The 17,707-nt window shown below is 41.2% G+C and overlaps 2 protein-coding genes across 3 annotated transcripts in view; both read left to right on the forward strand.

The window, feature by feature from the left end:
- nbeal2 (neurobeachin-like 2) overlaps positions 1 to 2,649 on the forward strand; it is a 39,766-nt gene extending 37,117 nt beyond the window's left edge. For both annotated transcript variants that reach the window (XM_073485178.1, XM_073485179.1), the window contains exon 55: positions 178 to 2,649. In XM_073485178.1, coding sequence (XP_073341279.1) covers positions 178 to 285 — 108 coding nt within the window. In that variant the 3' untranslated portion in view covers positions 286 to 2,649. The remainder of the gene's footprint in view (positions 1 to 177) is intronic.
- A 3,679-nt stretch (positions 2,650 to 6,328) lies between these two features.
- On the forward strand, positions 6,329 to 16,905 carry nradd (neurotrophin receptor associated death domain). The gene is made up of 6 exons (XM_073484580.1): positions 6,329 to 6,746; positions 11,869 to 12,001; positions 12,180 to 12,533; positions 14,379 to 14,580; positions 14,710 to 14,852; positions 15,043 to 16,905. The coding sequence occupies exons 1-6, from the start codon at positions 6,618 to 6,620 to the stop codon at positions 15,354 to 15,356; spliced, it is 1,275 nt and encodes a 424-aa protein (XP_073340681.1). The 5' UTR covers positions 6,329 to 6,617; the 3' UTR covers positions 15,357 to 16,905.
- The last annotated feature ends 802 nt before the right edge of the window (positions 16,906 to 17,707 follow it).

The raw sequence follows: 17,707 nt of genomic DNA on the forward strand, positions 1-17,707 counted from the left end.
GGGCGGCGGTTCATGTTTGTATGCGTGAGTGTGTGAGGAGGAGGTGGTGGTGTTGGGTAATCATATGCTAAGTACTTGTTAAAAACCCGTTTTTTCAGATGATAATTGAGTGTCTTTACTCTAACATCTCCGCTTTAGCCCTCGAGTGAGGATTTACATGTTTTCTCCTGTTCCCAGGTTCGCTCAGGACAATTCCCCCGTCGCCTTTGGGGCTCCACACGCCGCATCTCTCAGGTGTCGGCTGGTGAAACTGAATACAATCCCACTGAGAATGCTGGCAAATGAGATGAGCAATGAGCGGAGGAACTTCACCGCCGAGATGCTCGCCACACTCCACTTCCTTTACATGCTGGGAAACTTTCCTCCTCAGCCCCTGATCTCTCTGAGAGAGCAACTATACACTGAGCACTTTTTTTTTAAACTCTTAAATGATTTGATATTTTTATTGCATATTTCCTTTACAGTTGTGTACTGTTTTTAATCAGCATCATTCCAAAGAGTGGCCTTGTTTTGTGGCTGGAGAAGAGCTCGATGTTTGAGGTTGTGAACTGCTGTTGAACTGTATATCCAGTGAGTCATATTCCAGGGATGTGACGCACGCCGATGCAGCCTCAGACACAGAGAGAAGAATCGCTGTGAACACCCCAGACTCTTCTGGCTTCTTCCTGCTGTGATCCCTTTGCTGTTGAATGTCCCAAAGCCATTGTTTGGCAATGGCACCTTCTTAAAACTCCTGGAAACTTGAAAGCTATTGTAGATGTTGCTCGAGATTTCCATATTGCAATACTGGTAAATACCACCAGAGGGTTTACTTTGTAAAGAAAGACACGGGGGTAAACTGCTGTTTTCTGATCTTGTTGATGATCCAGATGTGCACCACAATACCACAGTGTATAACTCTGCATTCCTCTCGGCTCTAAGCGATGTAAATCTGTTACAATTAAAGCAATAACTGCTTTAATGGTCAAGTACGTGATATACATTCACTCTTTTTGTCATGATCTTGGAGCTTGGATGCAATGACACTCCAGAGGAGAGCCTTCCGATGCCTTACACACAGTGGAGTCAAGATCTTTACAAATGTGTCTGTGCTAGTTTTGTTGTTACACACGACTATATCCCTGTTTTATTTGATCTGAAAAGTGCCTTTTTCTGCTTGAGCCATGTGTAAACACTGAATTCCAATCATCTGTTTTTATGTACGATCACTATTCCCCTGCCGATCAGATTCAAACACACCTTACTACTCTACTCTGACTCAGATGTGGATAAGATGTTGTTAATGAACTCAGTAAACTGTTGGTTGGCTGGATGCTTGCCTGTACTGGTATTGTTGCTGTTTATGAGGCGCTGAAAATGTCTGATGACTCTGAAACACGTGAGCTGAGAGTCTGTGAGTGAGCTTCAGAGGAATTCACTTCCTGCCAGCTTCTTTTACTGCGGTTTGGAACAAAGTAGTTGTTATGCAGTGTCATGATGGGAGACAGACAAAGGGAACTATTTGGGCAAATGCAATACCCGTGACACGGTGCACACGTACAAATGAACTTGCGTTGTAAGTGATGCCCTGAATAATCTTGTGTGTAAGTATAAAAGAAACTATATTTTAAATGTTTACTTGCTCTCCAACCCTGGAAATACACAAAATCAGTACATTCAGGCTTTGTGAGATCACATTTTTATTCACTGTAAGATGAGTCTGTGAATATAAAGGATTTGTTTGGATAAGCAGCTGTTCAAGTCTGATTTGCTATCATGCATTCTGATATCAATTCATGTAACACTGCTCTGTATTTCACCTGATTAATGATGCAGTAACGCTCAGAGCCTTCAGTTTAATCAAAATGGAGGCTTCCTTTCAGAATAGACCATATTCGCACATGGCGGCCATTTTCCTCATTTCCCATCGCACTCATGGTGGGAAGCTCAAATGTCGTACGGCTTTGTTCAAGAAAATCTGACATTATTATCATTTCACTGCTTCCTGGTTGATCAGCAGCTGAGATGATGATGGATAGTGAAAATCTGCAGCATATTTCAAGGTTAAACAACATATTTGATAATCCTGTTAGCTTCTGTTAGACAATAGCTAATGCTAGCATTCAACCGCTTCCTTGCTAACATTACTGTTTGATGGCATTAGACGATACAATGAGAAAGCTGTAAATTAACCCGACACGCATGTTGGACACATTTATTTAAAAGCCTCTGAGTAAAATGCACTGGATCGACTCAAACAGTAATGCTAATGTTAGCAAATATGTTTTAGCCTAAAATATGGTCCGAAATCCCTCCAGATTTTCATTGTCCATCATCTAATTAATTGCTGATGAAGTGACAAGTTGTCAGATTGTCTACAAGTTGTCAGCTTCCCTCCCTAGCATAACATTATCTCAGCGTTCAAGCCTCCCAGCATTTGAGTGTGATGTCAGAGGAAAATGGCCGCCGTGTGACTATGGTTTATGGGGTTAAGTCATGCTGCATATAATGTATTTGTTGTTCAAATGTCCTGATTTTTTCTGAGTCAGAGTGACACAAGAAGCCTTAACTGAAGGCCAGCACTGCCTTGAACTTGTCTCTTCAACCACTATTATTTAGCCTTTGTATTGTTTCATGGAAAATGTTGAAAATACACTTTTTAAAAACCAAGCAGCCTGTGCTCCTCGTAACTAAAACTTTACAACAGGAATCATGATTGTGTGTTTTTCTCTCTCAAGAAACAGTCCTAATATGGCAGTTAATCGTGACTGCACACTTATATTCAGGAATCCTCTCCTCTGTGAACCGCTGCCCATATCCTGAGGATGATCGCCCCATTACTGAAAAATGAGCTCTGATTCTTCTTGTGTGTGTGAACCACAGCAGGAAGGAAACTGATCCGCTGCCACGACGTAGATCATCCAGCTCCTCTACTGTAATCCCAGCCTTGCATGCGTCTGTGATGTTAACCCTATTAGAGTTGAAAAGGTCACAGCGAGCATCGGCACATATACTCGGAGAGGAGACTTTGATCTCCTGGTGGGCCGAACATCCTGTCAGCCTCCCCGTAAACACCTCTGGGGGTACAATTCAAGAAGGGGTGGGGAGGGGTGAGGCGGGTGATAAAACCGACCTGTAGACCCCTCAGTCAAATACAAACCACAAAACAGTGAATAAGGGAAGTGGGGAAGGAGGGTGAGGAGTGATGCAGTCGCTCTGATGTGGGCTCATTGACAATGGTGGGAGGGGTTGACACCTTGGCAGTATCTCCCGCTGACCTCTCCAGACCTGAGGGGATGGATGTCGTGAAATGCTGCAATTTTTGGTGTCGTTCAAGTTGTTCCTGCCAAGAACCGCAACAACCCTTGAACAGGCCAATGACCTCAGCCCTCCCCCCTCCACTCCCTCTTCTCCTGCCCCTCTGGTTAGTTTCTCCTCAGGCTTGTGGACAAAATCATGTCTTTTTTTTTTTTTTTTAATAGCTCCCTTATCGTTCCCACCCATGTATGACCACAGAGGGACTCAGCCCACTGATAAAGAGTCTGTGCCCCTGCAGCAAGACAAGTAGACAAGTAAAGAGTGAAAGAAGTGACATGGGACTGTTTATTTTTCTGATTACTGATAAGCTTGAGTTTATTTTATTACTTATTTGATGTTTGCTTCAATGCGCTGCAAAAAGTCTTCTTCTTAATGAGTAGTTTTTGTTCTAGAAGCCGTTTTTTTTTCTTTAAACAAGCAATAACAACCAATTAAAGTCCTCTTGCTGTAAATATTTTCTAAAGATCTCAAAGCAAGACAGAATGAAGCAAATAGCTGCACTGGAAATAATGAAAATAACACTTGATTCTGAAAAAAAAAACAAGCTGGTTTGTGTTGGAAACATGCTGATAGAAGCCATTTAAAGACCCAATAACTCAAAAACTACTTGGCCAGATGAATATTTTTACAGTTTGCTGGAGCAGACATCAAATAAATAATAAAATAAACAATACAATCTCCATGAAATAAAACAAATTGTTATTCCCTCACAGCCAGAGTTTTTCTTCCACTTGGTTTAAAGAACAAAAAAAAGCCTTTTACGACTCAACACTGAACAAAAATCACTTGGTGAGTTTGAGAGTTTTTGCACTCATTTAGAATAGAATAGAATAGATATACTTTATTGATCCCAAGCTGGGAAATTAAGGAATTTTCAAATCAAAATCAAGAAGCCTTTATTTTTATCTGTCTGTGTGGATGAATGAGAGAAAGGAGAAGACTGAAGTGCAGCCTGAAGTTTAATCAGAGCAGGAACATCCCCTCCGTCTCCTCTCGTCCCTCGGCAGGCTTTGAAGTGCAAGTAGTATTGTGTCTGAGAGATCTCTCCATTTGTTTTCCTCTGAAGTCTCCAGGCCCCCCTGCGATGCATTCACTAGAATTTACAAGGTGTGTAATTTACCCTGCGTTGGTTTTCTAATCTTTTGAATTGCTGAGATCAAACATGTGCTGCAGCTTCAGAGCATCTTGTTTGATTCACGTGCTCTCTTTTGTTTCTGATAACAACTGATCACAGCTCTACGTAAGTGGCCCTGTAGGGCTGTAAAATGGTGTCAGGTCGCAGACCTCCAGAGGGTTTTATCCTGGGAAACAAATCTGTGTTTTTTTTTAATCACAATTTATTTGTTGATTATATTTTGTTTTAATAATCTGAATCTGCAATGTAACTAAAGCATCAAAATAAATGCATTGGAGAGTAAAACATATGATATTTGCCTCTGAAATGTAATGGAGTAAAAGTATAAAGGTGCATAAAACAGAATAACACTTAAGCACAGTACTTGAGTAAATGAACTTACTTAAATGTTACCAGTGGGGGAAGGAGTACTGTATCTGTACTGAAGTATGAGTATAGATAGATTAGATTACTACTGGTATTAAAATAATACTCAAGTAAAAGTATTCCTCTGAAACACTACTCAGAGTATCAGTTACTTTTTACCGGTTGATGTTTACTCAGTGTTCAATTATAATTTTAAAGATAACCAAGTAGATTATGTGGTGAAAGTAAAATTACAGACTTAAAAAAGTACTCTAGAAGTACAAGAACCCCTAAAAGATGACTTAATTACAACATTTTCAGTAACTGTAATTAGTTACTTCAACCCTTGAATGTTACTGCCAGCACCCATTACGCCATATTGTCTGGGATCCAATGTGTTAAGTATTAAATAGATAGGTAAATAAGACATACTGAAACAAATAATCCCATGAATGAGAGATAAAATATTATTGTGAAAAGAAAAGGTTTGAAATAGCATTTTATAATTAAAAATATACAGATTACATCACTATTTTATGGTTCTTTTATATATTTTGCCGTGCTGGAGTAAAAGTCCTTAATCTAAAGTAGCACGAAAATCCTCTCACATTGAAAAGTTTGTTTAAGTAAAGGTACATTAAGTATCAGGAGCAAAATGTAGAGCAGCAATTCAGTAAAATGGCCAGTGTGAGTGTTATTCAGTTATATGTTATATAACTTTATTATATTATATTATATTATATTATTATACTTTATTATTCAGTTATATGTTATATAACTGAATTATTATCACTGATGTATTAATGTGTAAGTAATATTTTAACTATTATATATATAAAAACTGTAATGATGCAACATACTTGTATAAAGTCAGAGCTCCAGGTTGCACCTATGTTGGTTGCACATGCTCCAAAAACATCGGTTGCACCGGTGCGCCTGATGCTCAGCAGGTCAGATTAAAACAAAATTAGCCAATCAAAACTATTTTTAATTAACACCAGCTGGGTGTGTAGACAGTTTGACCTTCGAACAAATATATTCCTGTTTACAGTCATTTACATAATTTGTTAAGAAATGAGATTAAAAGTGCAAGTACTTGTCATTAGTGACTAATTACAATTTCATGTCAGTAAAGTAACTCGATCTGGCACTAAGTTATATCACACCACTGGTATTTTGTCTGTATTCATTCATGTAGGCTACTTTTAATTTCATGTTCATCCATTTAATCAATATTGGACACTTTGGGCTTCCATACATTAGTGTTTGGTAATATTGTCGTACATTAAATCTGTCAGCTTGTGTTTTGTGAGCACATACGTGATGATTTCTGCAGGTATGAGGGTCTATCAATCATTATCACACACACACAAGTGACCCTTCGCCTTTTATTACACTCTTGTTTCCAGCCCCGCGTCGCAGGGATGCAGCCAATCAGGAGGCCGCTTTGAAAGCTGAGGAGATGGGAGGAGAAAAGGCCCAGGAGAGCTCGCCGGAGCTTTTTTTCCCCCTGCCTCATCTGTTGCAAAGCTGCTGGAGAGAAGTGGCCAGTCTACGCATCCTGCCAGCCGAAACAGAAGAAACTTTGTGCGAAGTCAAGACAGAAGCAGCGGGGAATGCGTTTAGAGAGGGAAATGCGTCTGCCGAGCTGCTCCTGGGACAATCTGTGGATTACACAGGCTGCGTTTTAAAGTCGCTTTCTCATGCGTAAAAAAACAAACAAACATCTGATTACCGGACTGTGCCGAACTTTTTCTGCCAGCTCGCTTTGGAGGAAGTTTGTCTTTTTTAAGCAGACTCGTGTAGATTTAGAAGAAGTGAGAGTTTTGAAGGTATTTTCATGCAGATTGAAAAAAACAACAAAGTTCTGACTCTGATTTTGAGACGCACCAATCTGTCCGCTCGGGGGATTTTTTGGAGACTTGGAGACATGAGACTGTTTGTCATCTGCGCGCTTCTGCTGTTCAAAGTAAGCAACGCTTAATTACTGCTTTACTCACACAGAGACACCATGTTTCCGCTTCTCAGACGCCTCCATAATGTGCTGCTGTGTTCTTCCACACTCTTTATCACCATAACATCACAATAGTGGCCATTTTAAACTCCAGCCACCGAGTTCACTTTTACACCATTGTTCCCAGAGGGGATCTGATTTTACACCACAGAGTCATATTTCATTAAGGCTGTGTCACATGGCCCCTGTTGGTGAATATGGTTGTCATGCTGTAGCTGGTGAATAACAGTGGAATAAGTGTGGGGGAGACTTCTGATTAAATCTTCTTTTACAGTCTCTCATGACAAAAGTGGAGTCTTAACTACTTACTTTGCCATAAAACTGTTTTTTTTTCTCTCAAGCCTGACTTACTGTACACCTACACACACACACACACACCTACACACACACACACACTCATGGTTGCAGAACATCCTGGAAATATGTGGAGAAACATCACAGTTTACCAAGATTATCCCACCTCACGCGTGTTAAATGATGTCTTTTATGAACAAATGATAGTTTCAGTGGGGTTTGATAGCATGTTATTAAAACAGGATCAGCGTGAAAAGAAGGGAAAGCCTCCACAGTTGCAGACAATAATTTGACACTCATCTCCCTCAAGAAGCCCATGGGGCTTGTCGTCCTGTCTGGACACGCTCGTCTGAGTCAAAAGAACTTTTGTTAGATCAAAGCGTTCAGATAAAGCGTCAGCTCTTAAAAAGATGAGTATCTCTTCCCTATTATGAAGGGTGCAAGATCTCCTGTTGAAATCTAAGTTACTGTTTTCTCTTCTGCTTTTAAGGGGCACTGTGTATCTTTGGAGAAGAATTGTAATATTTACAATATTAAAGAAGTCATAATACAAACTCAGACATATTTATTGCTTCCATAACAGAATAAACAAGCTGTTCTCAGAGGAAAATAAGGTCCCCTGAACACTGTTTGAAGCTAGAAAGGTGGCAGGGTCCGCCACATATAAACAAAGTAAAGTCCTTTAAGGTCAGTTTGTTTATTGAGTTTGTTAAGTTAATAAATACCTTTCTCTTTCGTTTCATCAGCCCACTGAAAAGCTATCATTTGTGCTCTGAGATGATTGTCTGATTACTCCCTGGATGATTTAGAGCTGTTTTACAGTATGTGAGCGCACTCCTCGTGATTTTCTTGGACTCATGTTGCCTGTAGTTTACTGTACTCTGCCGTATTTGTTGCAGTTACTGGTGAAAATGTGGCGTAGCTTTCCGTGTTGCTGAGTCTGGATATCCGGAGCAAAGCAATTATCATTATTTTCTCCCAGTTTGTGGTGTGTGTGTGTGTGTGTGTGTGTGTGTGTGTGTGTGTGTGTGCGTGAGTGAGGTGAGTGGGGGTGGGGGGATGGTTTAGTTTGTTACCACAGTCATCTGAATTTCCATCGTGTAGTTAAGCAGATTTCGTTAGAGGGCAGACCTCAGGATCATTTAGAAACTCGAACCACTTCTCAACGCTTTGGTGAGAGTTGAGAATCTGCAGATTAATAGTTGACGGATCAGTGTGAGCTGTCTCGTTTGATTTAGGATCATAGTTTTGGGGGGAGCTTGACGCTGGAAAAAAGAGAAACCCGCGTCCTTTAATTTGTCCCTGATGCTCCCTGTATACTGATGACAGTAATCAGTGGAGATGGGATGTGCAGCTCAACGGCAACTTTCCCTCAGCTGGGGCTGTCTCTGCTGAAAGACTGGTGTCTGTTGCTGTCACAGCCAGGCTGTGAAGGCTCATGGGTCATTGTCTTCACAGAGAGAGCGAGAGGGAGCATCCTTTTGTGTGTTTATTTTCACGCAGATTAGATTAACTGTGGAAACTCCAGCCAACGAGCTTCAAAAGTGCTCTCACTTCAAAGGGGCACAGAAAATGTTTCATGGCTGAAATGAAGTGTGTGAGTGTGTGTGTGTGTGTGTGATCCGCGTTGACTGAGTGACTCCGGCAGCCGTGGAGTTGAGAGCCCCATTGAAAGCACTTCTCCTCGGTGGTCCGTCTGTTCTCACTGGGGAATCCCTTCAGATTGCAGCTCCTTACCTAAATGGAAAAAGCAACTGCAGTCCCCGTCCCTTCAGACTCTCTGCCCCCGAGGCTACAGATAAGAGACTGAATGCTCTCTGGTGCATGCACGCCAAATTAGTCATTGAAAGTATGATATTGTAGGAACACCAGGAAATATAGTAAGATGGTAAAAGGTTTCACAATGATCGATCGTAGCTGACAATTAAATAGAATAGATTGAAAGGGGCACTATGTAGTTTTGGAGAAGAAATTCAAACTCTAATTTTAATATGTACAATATTAATGAGGTGATAATACAAACTCCATAACTGAATAAACAAGCTGTTCTCAGAGGAAAATAAGGTCCCCAGAACACTGTTTGAAGCTAGAAAGGTGGCAGGGTCCGCCACGTATAAACAAAGTAAAACAGTATGAAATTGTGTTGTCCTTTAAGGTCAGTTTGTTTATTCAGTTTATTCCATCATGAATACAAAGAGAGTTTGTTTATTTAGTTTGTTCAGGCGTAACAAATCAGTCAATGTAGACCTTTCTCTTCAGAGTCAAATTTCTCCCCCAAAGCTACATAGCGCGCCTTTTAATATTAGTTTATTATTCAAGTAGTCGTTGGGTTCTGGACAGTTGAAAGGACAAAAGAAGCAATTTGAAGACGTCTCTTTGGGCTCTGGGAAATTGTAGACAAAACGATTGATAGATGAATTGTGAACATTATCGTTAGTTGCAGCCCTAAAAGAAATCTTTTAATGGTAAAGTAAGTCCATTTTATGTGGCAATAAATTACAACTAATGATATGATAAACAAGTACCGAGGCATAAACACTTTTTTTAATAAGGAGAATTTATTAAGTGTCACTTTCTGCAGTGATGGATTCAATCTGAAATTGTAAATATTGATTAAATGTGAAAAAATGTGATAAATACAAGCTTGGGGAGTAACAGAATACACAGGATTAAGGATACAAGAAAAGGTAACTATTCCAGTAAAGTTACAGACAAAAAAGATGTAATTAGATAACAGATACATTCAGTAAAAATACTACCAGGATTACATTTTTAAAATAAAGAATGATATACTAGTCTGTAACTATGCAAACGCGTACACGTGACAACACTTACTAACTCACACAACTTAATCTTAACACAATCTTATTGATATTTCTTTTCTCTTGTCTTTATTTGCACATGTTTGGCATTGAGGTAATCCAAAAGTAATCAAGTTACATGACTTTAATATTGTGATTGGATTACATTGCTGACAACATTTTTTTTACAGGTTATTATTGGAAAACATTTTTAAAGTAACCCTCCCAACCCTGCTCATTTTCTGTAATTATGATTTTAATTTGAAATCACACAGTGTAAACATGAATTCTTTACAGTATTAAGTGTCATAAATATTAATTCTATCCTGCAGTATTTTCTCAGACCAATAAACCAATAAGGTGGTATCCATATATAGTCCTATTTCATGCTGTATATACAGTAGATAATGATTTACTCATTCCTCTACTGAGTAGATCACTGTTCCCTCTCGTCTCCAGTGGGCATGGGCTAAATATTTTATTGTACACTGGGCACTAGTGAGTGAAGTGCCAAGCCTTTTGGCAGTTCCCGCTCTGAGCCGAGTCGGCCCTCCAGGCAGACTTACAGGCCAGACTCACACTGTGAAATGACAGAAATCAAAAGCTGGAGGTAAAAAAAAAAAAAAGAAAGCACTGTCACCAAATATTTATCAAAGTTGAGAGGTTAACAGAGGAGCTCCATCCGTCACATGGAGGGCAGGGAGTGTTACCAGGAAGCCTTTGTGCTATAAGCTATTACAGTCCAGGCTCGGTCACAGTCTGCCAACTCCAAACATCCTACTGGTTCCTGCATGCTGGATCCTACCACCCCGTTACCCTAATACCTCTGATCTGGGCTCTGCGGCTGGTGCTCAGATATCATCAGGCTCCTCTGTGAGCGCCGCAGTTAAACTGGCTGTTGTTTTTGGAACGAGGCGAGCCCTGATTCAAAGCTGTTCCTCCCGTAGTATCAGCATGGAACATTTCAGTGTTCTGCGACTGGGGGCATGGATTGGTGTGTGTGTGTGTGTGTGTGTGTGTGTGTTTGCAGTGAGCCTTTCAGTGGAGGCTCTACAGGTTCACACACGTCGCATGTGTTTCTTGGCAGACTTCAGAGACAAAGAGAGACATCAGTGGGTTGTTTAGCTGTTACTTTTCTCCTTTGCAGGAGGTTAGTTGTTAGACATCTGTTTAGTCTTGTCAGCCCTCGGGCGGAGGAGGCCAATCACCATTAAATGTGCGCATGTTTAAGATGCCGTCGTTCAGAGCCTGGAGAAGGGGAGTTAGTGAAATACTGACCTTCACAGACACACCTGCAGGGCTTGGCGACTTCAAAGGGCCCCACTCACCCAAACAGACACTTGCATGCTGGGCAGCCTTGGTCAACTGACACCCTTGCCCGGGGCTGGAACTGTCTCCTTTATATACCTCCCCCGCTTTTTCTGATGTCAAGAAGCACACCCACACACATGCTGTATCCACACGCACTGATACACATTGTCATTCACACCCATTTTGGAGCGAGTGGGAGTGCAGAAGCTCGTTTTACCTCTTCCTTCCTACTTTTCGGAGTGTTTTCCTTCACCCCTTTGTGTCTTATTCTTTCTACCGGTCTAAAGCCATATGATTAAAGCCAGCCCCTCCTGTCAGGCACCAACCCCGCTGCACAAGCCGTCAGGAATGTCCGATCTATCCCTCATGTCATAACTCAAGCTGGGCTCTCCATTACCCACTTGCAGATAAGGACTCAGAGCACTTTAAGGGCGAAAACCGAGGCAGATAGAAAGATAAAAGGGCCATTTTCAGTTCAGCCAGTTCCTCGCTTCTTTAATCACACAGGGGTGGGATGTGTGTGATTTCCTTCCCACATGTGGTGTAATGCAGAAAGCTCTTTGGACAAAGAAAAACCTCATCTTTCGTTTTCTTGACGGTTGATTTGAAACGGCCTTTATGGAAAGTATTTGTTTAGTAATCTTTTTTCCTGTGTCATTTATTTACTGTAGGTCACTCTTGGAGATGCCTGTGCCAGCGGCCAGTTCACTGAATCGGGGCAATGTTGCAGTCTGTGTCCTGCGGGCTATGGAGTGGAGGTTGAGTGTGGGAAAGAGGATACCAAGTGCACACCATGCCCACAGGGTAAGTAATTATAATCTACTGTTACTCCACTGAAGTAGAATACGTTCTACCTGCCTTATCATTAACTCTGTCATCTGTGGAGGAGGCTGGAAGATTTTTAAAATGCCACTGCATATCATCTTTGCCACTGATATTTGTGAGAGAAACTCCAGACTGACACTGATTTTTGATTTCCCAGGAAAATTTTCCTCATCCGAAGACCTCAGCGCTTGTCTCCCCTGTGGCAAGTGCCCATACAGTGTCCCTATGTTGAACTCTTGCTCTGCCACTCAAGACACACAGTGTGAATGTGACAATGGCTACTACTTTTTTAGTATCCACGGCCTGTGTGCGCCTTGCTCCAAATGTAATCATGGCCACGGTGCTATCCGGGAGTGTGGCATACAGGGAGACACACTGTGCCAGAGGTGTGGCCCGGGGACATTTTCTGAGGAGCTGAGGACCACCAAACCCTGCCAGACCTGCACCCAGTGCTCTAACAGTGAGGTGGAGATCCGAGCCTGCATGCCCAACTCTGACACGCTCTGCATGGGTGAGTAGTAAGGAAGAATTAGCCTGAGAAAATACGTTGGACTTTTAAAGGTGCACGATATGGCCAGAATTTGTTTAAAACATTCCAAAAAAATTACCAGTGAAACAGCGTTGACAGCACGTCATATTGTCTTGTAGAGATAGTTAGCCCCGGCCTGTACTGTCTCATGATACCACTTTATACCTGAAGAGGCGATGCTATGCTTCACAAGCTCTCTAAGTGTTTTCAGCCTAATAAATAAAATAAGATCTCAAAATGTCAAGGAAGGAAATATTCTTGTACCTATTTTCCTTATTAAATAGAAAAAAATAGAAAAGTTTCTCTATTTTATTGAACGAAGACCATCTGAATTGCCATGTTAACTCATTTTAAAACACACTAAAACTCACCAGACATCTCTACACGTGCTGCAGTGTTTGCTCCCGACCCGGCTGTGTTTACTGTGAGGTTGTTGAGCCCGGTTCTGTTGCCCGTGGTGTAAACACCAACTCTCCCTGGTGCCAGTCCGGGCAGACTGTGGCAGCTCACAGGGCCACAAGCTGCATGGCTAACTGAGCTGTCTAGCCAGCGGCAGCTAGTAGCTACAGCCCATTACACCTTTGAAGGACAAGTCTAGGGATATTCTGTATTTGTCTTATTGTTAACAAAGCCCAGAAAATAACAACTATAAATGAGGAACATTAACCTGCTGCTTTAAATTCTCACTCGTGCACTAGTGCTAAAAACTACAGTCCATGCTGTTTTGGTAAATTTTGTAGCCTTTTTTAAAATATGAAACTATGAAATAATATTATGACCTGTTTTATGTCTTTAGTAGTAACAAATAGCCTCGGGGCCACAGTGCCACAGGCTAATTAAATGTTTGGTTTGGTATTTAAATGGAATTTACTGTCAGTAAGGAAAATATAGAATAGTGCAAGCTAGGGCTCATTAGTATTATTGAAATTGCAAAATGGCCAAGTGCCTACCCAGATTGCAGAAGCTGCAATTTTTTCATACAGGTAAAATGTGTGACAAAACAGCATTATAATGATGTACTGTCGTGCTGCAGAAATGCCCTGACCTACAAATCTTGTTCTCTGGATGTAACAAAACATGTTTGTTTGGTACAGACCCCAACAAATGTCACATCATCATGATTTACGTCGTTTTTTCAGTGAAAATGAAAATGTTTTTTTTCCTTCGGCCCTAGTGCCAGCCTTTTTATATTAAAACTCTAACACAGGGAAAGGCAGCAATAGTAAAAGATGAAAGAACGAGCTTAAGGCGGGAGGTCAGGCAGTGGGAGGGTCCCTGAGACTTCAGCGACATGTGGTCAACACCTGCATCCACACCTCATCTGAACACTCTGTAACACTCTGAGCTGGGAAACATGAGTAGTGAAAAAAGAGCCCACTGAAGTGCTGTAATCCAATTGGTGTAAGTTTGACAGGTCTTCAGGTTAACTGCCCACAAGAACCTTAAAGGCCAAGAGAGGTTGCTGACCCTGACAACAAGTCTGCTTGCTCCCAAATGACTTCATTCTCTCTCCAGGAGTAAGGTCATCTGTACATACTCTGGTTCCATATGTCATGACCCGTTGACCCCAGAGAGGTCAGCGCAGTACCTTGTAGTGTTTGATCCTAAAATAGGCAGACCACAGGAGGGAGAACATGACTGGAAACAGGGGCAATGAGAGGTTTTCAAACCCCAGGGGAGCTGGATGACTGAGGGTATCATTACATCAGGCGTGCAGGCTTCTGTGGAGTGATTTCTTTATGCAGCCCAAATGTGTTTCTGATGTACATATGTGCAGATGCGTCGATACTGCCCCTGACACGTCCCTCCCCGTCTCATTCTCAATAGATAAGCAGCTGCACATTTTATCTCGTCCCGCTGTGGATGGACCTGGAGGTGTTGAGGAGGTGACGAAGGCAGACGAGTCCAGTCCTCCCCCTGGAACGAAGTTTACCCCACAGGATCAGGGTGGCAACAACAATATTCTGGCCTACGTATCAGTTCTGGCTGCCGTGGTGCTGGGTCTGCTTCTTTATGTGGCTTATAAGTGGTGAGTTTTCACTAGGGATGCGTCCTAGTCCTTAAATGGATGTAATAATGATTATAACATTTGCCCTGGGATGAAAAATAGCTTAGTGTGGGTAGCTTAACTGACATTGTTTTCCTCTGCTGTGCTCAGCTGGAGATCATGTAAACAGAAGAGGGCTCTGTCGAAGGCCCGTGCGGCTGAGTTGGGAACATCTCCAGAGGGAGAAAAGCTCCAAAGCGACAGCGGTGTTTTTCTGGACTCTCACAGCCTTCAGGACAACCAGCCCAGCAAAGGTGTGGTAGACAAAGACTCTTTGTAACTAAATGAAAGTTTCAGAAGCTTGAAGATATCTCTTCGACACAATACAAGTGCATAGACGTCACGATGTAAACTGTTATTTCCTCACATTCTGCCGATATCCAGGGTTTATTTTTTGGTAGAAATAGCGAAACAGTGAGCTAATTTTGTCCGTGTCTCTTAAAGGTACCAAGAGGGACAGCAAGCAGGACAATCGCCTGTACGTCAACCTACCCCCCCACAGACAGGAAGAGGTGGAGCGCCTCCTGCAGGAAGGAGGGGGCCGGGGGTGGAGGCAGCTGGGCGCAGCACTGGGCTATGAGCCCGAACAGCTGGACCTGTTTGGGCGTGGAGAGGCCCCCGCTCACACGCTCCTCTCTAACTGGGCCCAGAAAGAAGGCTCCACTCTGGGACTGCTGTGTTCTGCACTGGCTCGCATTGAGAGGCCCGACGTGGTGACAGCTCTTAACTGCCCCGCGCAGGGTGTCTCTGTGGTCTGACGGCCCCTTAAACACACGTATGACACTAAAAGACTCAAGTGAAGAACTCTGATTTGAATGACAAGGGAGGCACTCTGATATCAACACCTCTGTCACTGTCGGAGGCTGCCACTGATGGTTCTGATTGATTTGTTGGACACTTCAGTTTTTACTAAGAGAACAAATTATTCTTATAAGATTTTATGTCACCATTTGATTTTACATGGATCAAGCTGCATGAAAGAATCTCTGTGCGATGTGTCTGTTATTGCGACACGACGACTCACCAGTTACCAGCGGAAACGAACAGACTCACCTTACAGTATGTCACAACCTCTCACTGCCACTTCTGAGGGAACGTTTTTCAATTCTTGCAAAGCTTCCGTGCTTTGCTCAGCGGACACTGCAGAAACCTGGTCAGATTGGATTAGACCTAAAATGACTTCCAACATACCAATAGGTACATTTACAATGTTGTTTACATGCACACAAATCCTGGCTAGGGTGAGTATTTGATTAGTGGCAGGAAACAGAATTATGTGTTTACACGTGTTGCACAAGTGTGATTATCCTAAAACCACTGTTTACATGTTATTTGGACAGTAATCAGATTTATTCCAAACCCCCTCTATAAAGCGTCAGCCTTCCACGTACTATTGTAAACAAATATGGACGGCTTAGATCATCAAGTTTGTAGTCTGGCTAGCCTTGTTTTATGATTCGCAGCTTCCGCAACCACTTTGGTATGGCAGTTGATTTTTGCCAAAAGGAGACGGTTTCTTCCAACAACACTGCTTTCCAACATGAAGCGACTTTCCCGAAAAAGAAAACTCCATCCAATCATTTTCAAAGACAAATGATCAGAAATCGAGGCTTAAATCTCGCCAATGATGCTTGCTTGCTATTTTCTTTCTAAGAACACTCAATCTAATGTGTAGATGGGATCTGCTCACTAGATTGTTTTTAAAATGAGTTGTTTTGTTCTGTTGTTTTTTCCCCCATCTTCTTTTCCTGCTGCAGTCACTAAGTAGCCTTGGTATTTATTTACACTGAGGATATATTATGCACCAGTGATGTTTCATATCTTATCAGAAGACACAAAAATGAAGCATTCTGCGAAATATAAAAACACCTTTTCTTAGCTCTTCCTAATAATCATCTATGATTGTAAATACCTTAAATATTGCTTTGTTTTAATGAGATCATGGCTTGAAGTGAGATCATTTATGAACTGTGAAGTATGAAGAAACACAGCTCCATTTTTGTCATCTCGATTTCTCATATTAGACACAGAACAAAAAATATCCATAGACACTTTTACCATCAACACTCGTGTCCAATTTGCCGTCTTGCCTTTGTATTTATTTCATCACCCTTTTCAAGTCTATACCTAAATAAAATCTATGAGAACCATGGGCATCTGCGGTGTGCTAGTGACACATGGCCTGTGATGGTTTGATATTTTTTTAACGCCAGCCATGTATGGCTTTGTGTATATATTTCCAAATGGTATGCCTTAATGTGTTTTTGTAAGAGTTTTATTCATTTAATAAATAACTTTGATAAGTCAGCGTTCTTTTATTGTAACAGAAGGACTCTAAATCTGTATCATACATCGTCATACATATCTTAATACTCACTAAGATCACTATTTTAAAACTCAAAGCCCACCTTCAGGTACAGAGGTTTCTTGTGGGGTACGTTCCAGGAGTTGTTCAATCAATATATGTATATATAACATAATTTAATAACACCAAGTGCCTGAAATTGATTAGTTGAGACAGCTAAAGGATTGAAATGGACAGCTAGGTTAACCATAATAGCTAGCTCATGAAAGCTAATGGTGAGATAGCTAAAAGTAATTGATAAACAGTTTACAGTTAATAGTTACCTTAAAGTAATGGTTGAAGTTAGTTTCAACTAATGTATGGCAAAGTTGCTATCTAAAAGTAATGCTAATGGCTAAATAAGTAAGAAAATAAGTTAAAATAGTGACCTTAGAGTTAACTAAACATATAGGAAGAATGGTGAAATAAGTTAGCAAAAGTAGCCTAGCCAGTTAAATAGTTGGCTTACACTAATGGATTGTGACTCAAATTAATGGATAAATGTGATGGATAAAAGTAATGCTAATGGCTAACAGTTAAAATAGTTACTTTGAAAAGGTAGCTTACATAAAGGATGAATGGTAAAATAAGTTAGCTAAAAGGCTAATGAGTTTAAATAGTTAGTTGTGAACTAATGGACGGTAAACTAACTCATATTATTGGATAAATTGGATAAATAGCTTAAGATGTTAGTTAAAAGTACTGAATGGTGTAAAAAGTAGTGCATAGCTAGATAGCTAAATTAGCTAAATGGAATGAATAGCT

This window comes from Pagrus major, chromosome 17, assembly GCF_040436345.1.
Source record: "Pagrus major chromosome 17, Pma_NU_1.0".
Taxonomy (NCBI): domain Eukaryota; kingdom Metazoa; phylum Chordata; class Actinopteri; order Spariformes; family Sparidae; genus Pagrus; species Pagrus major.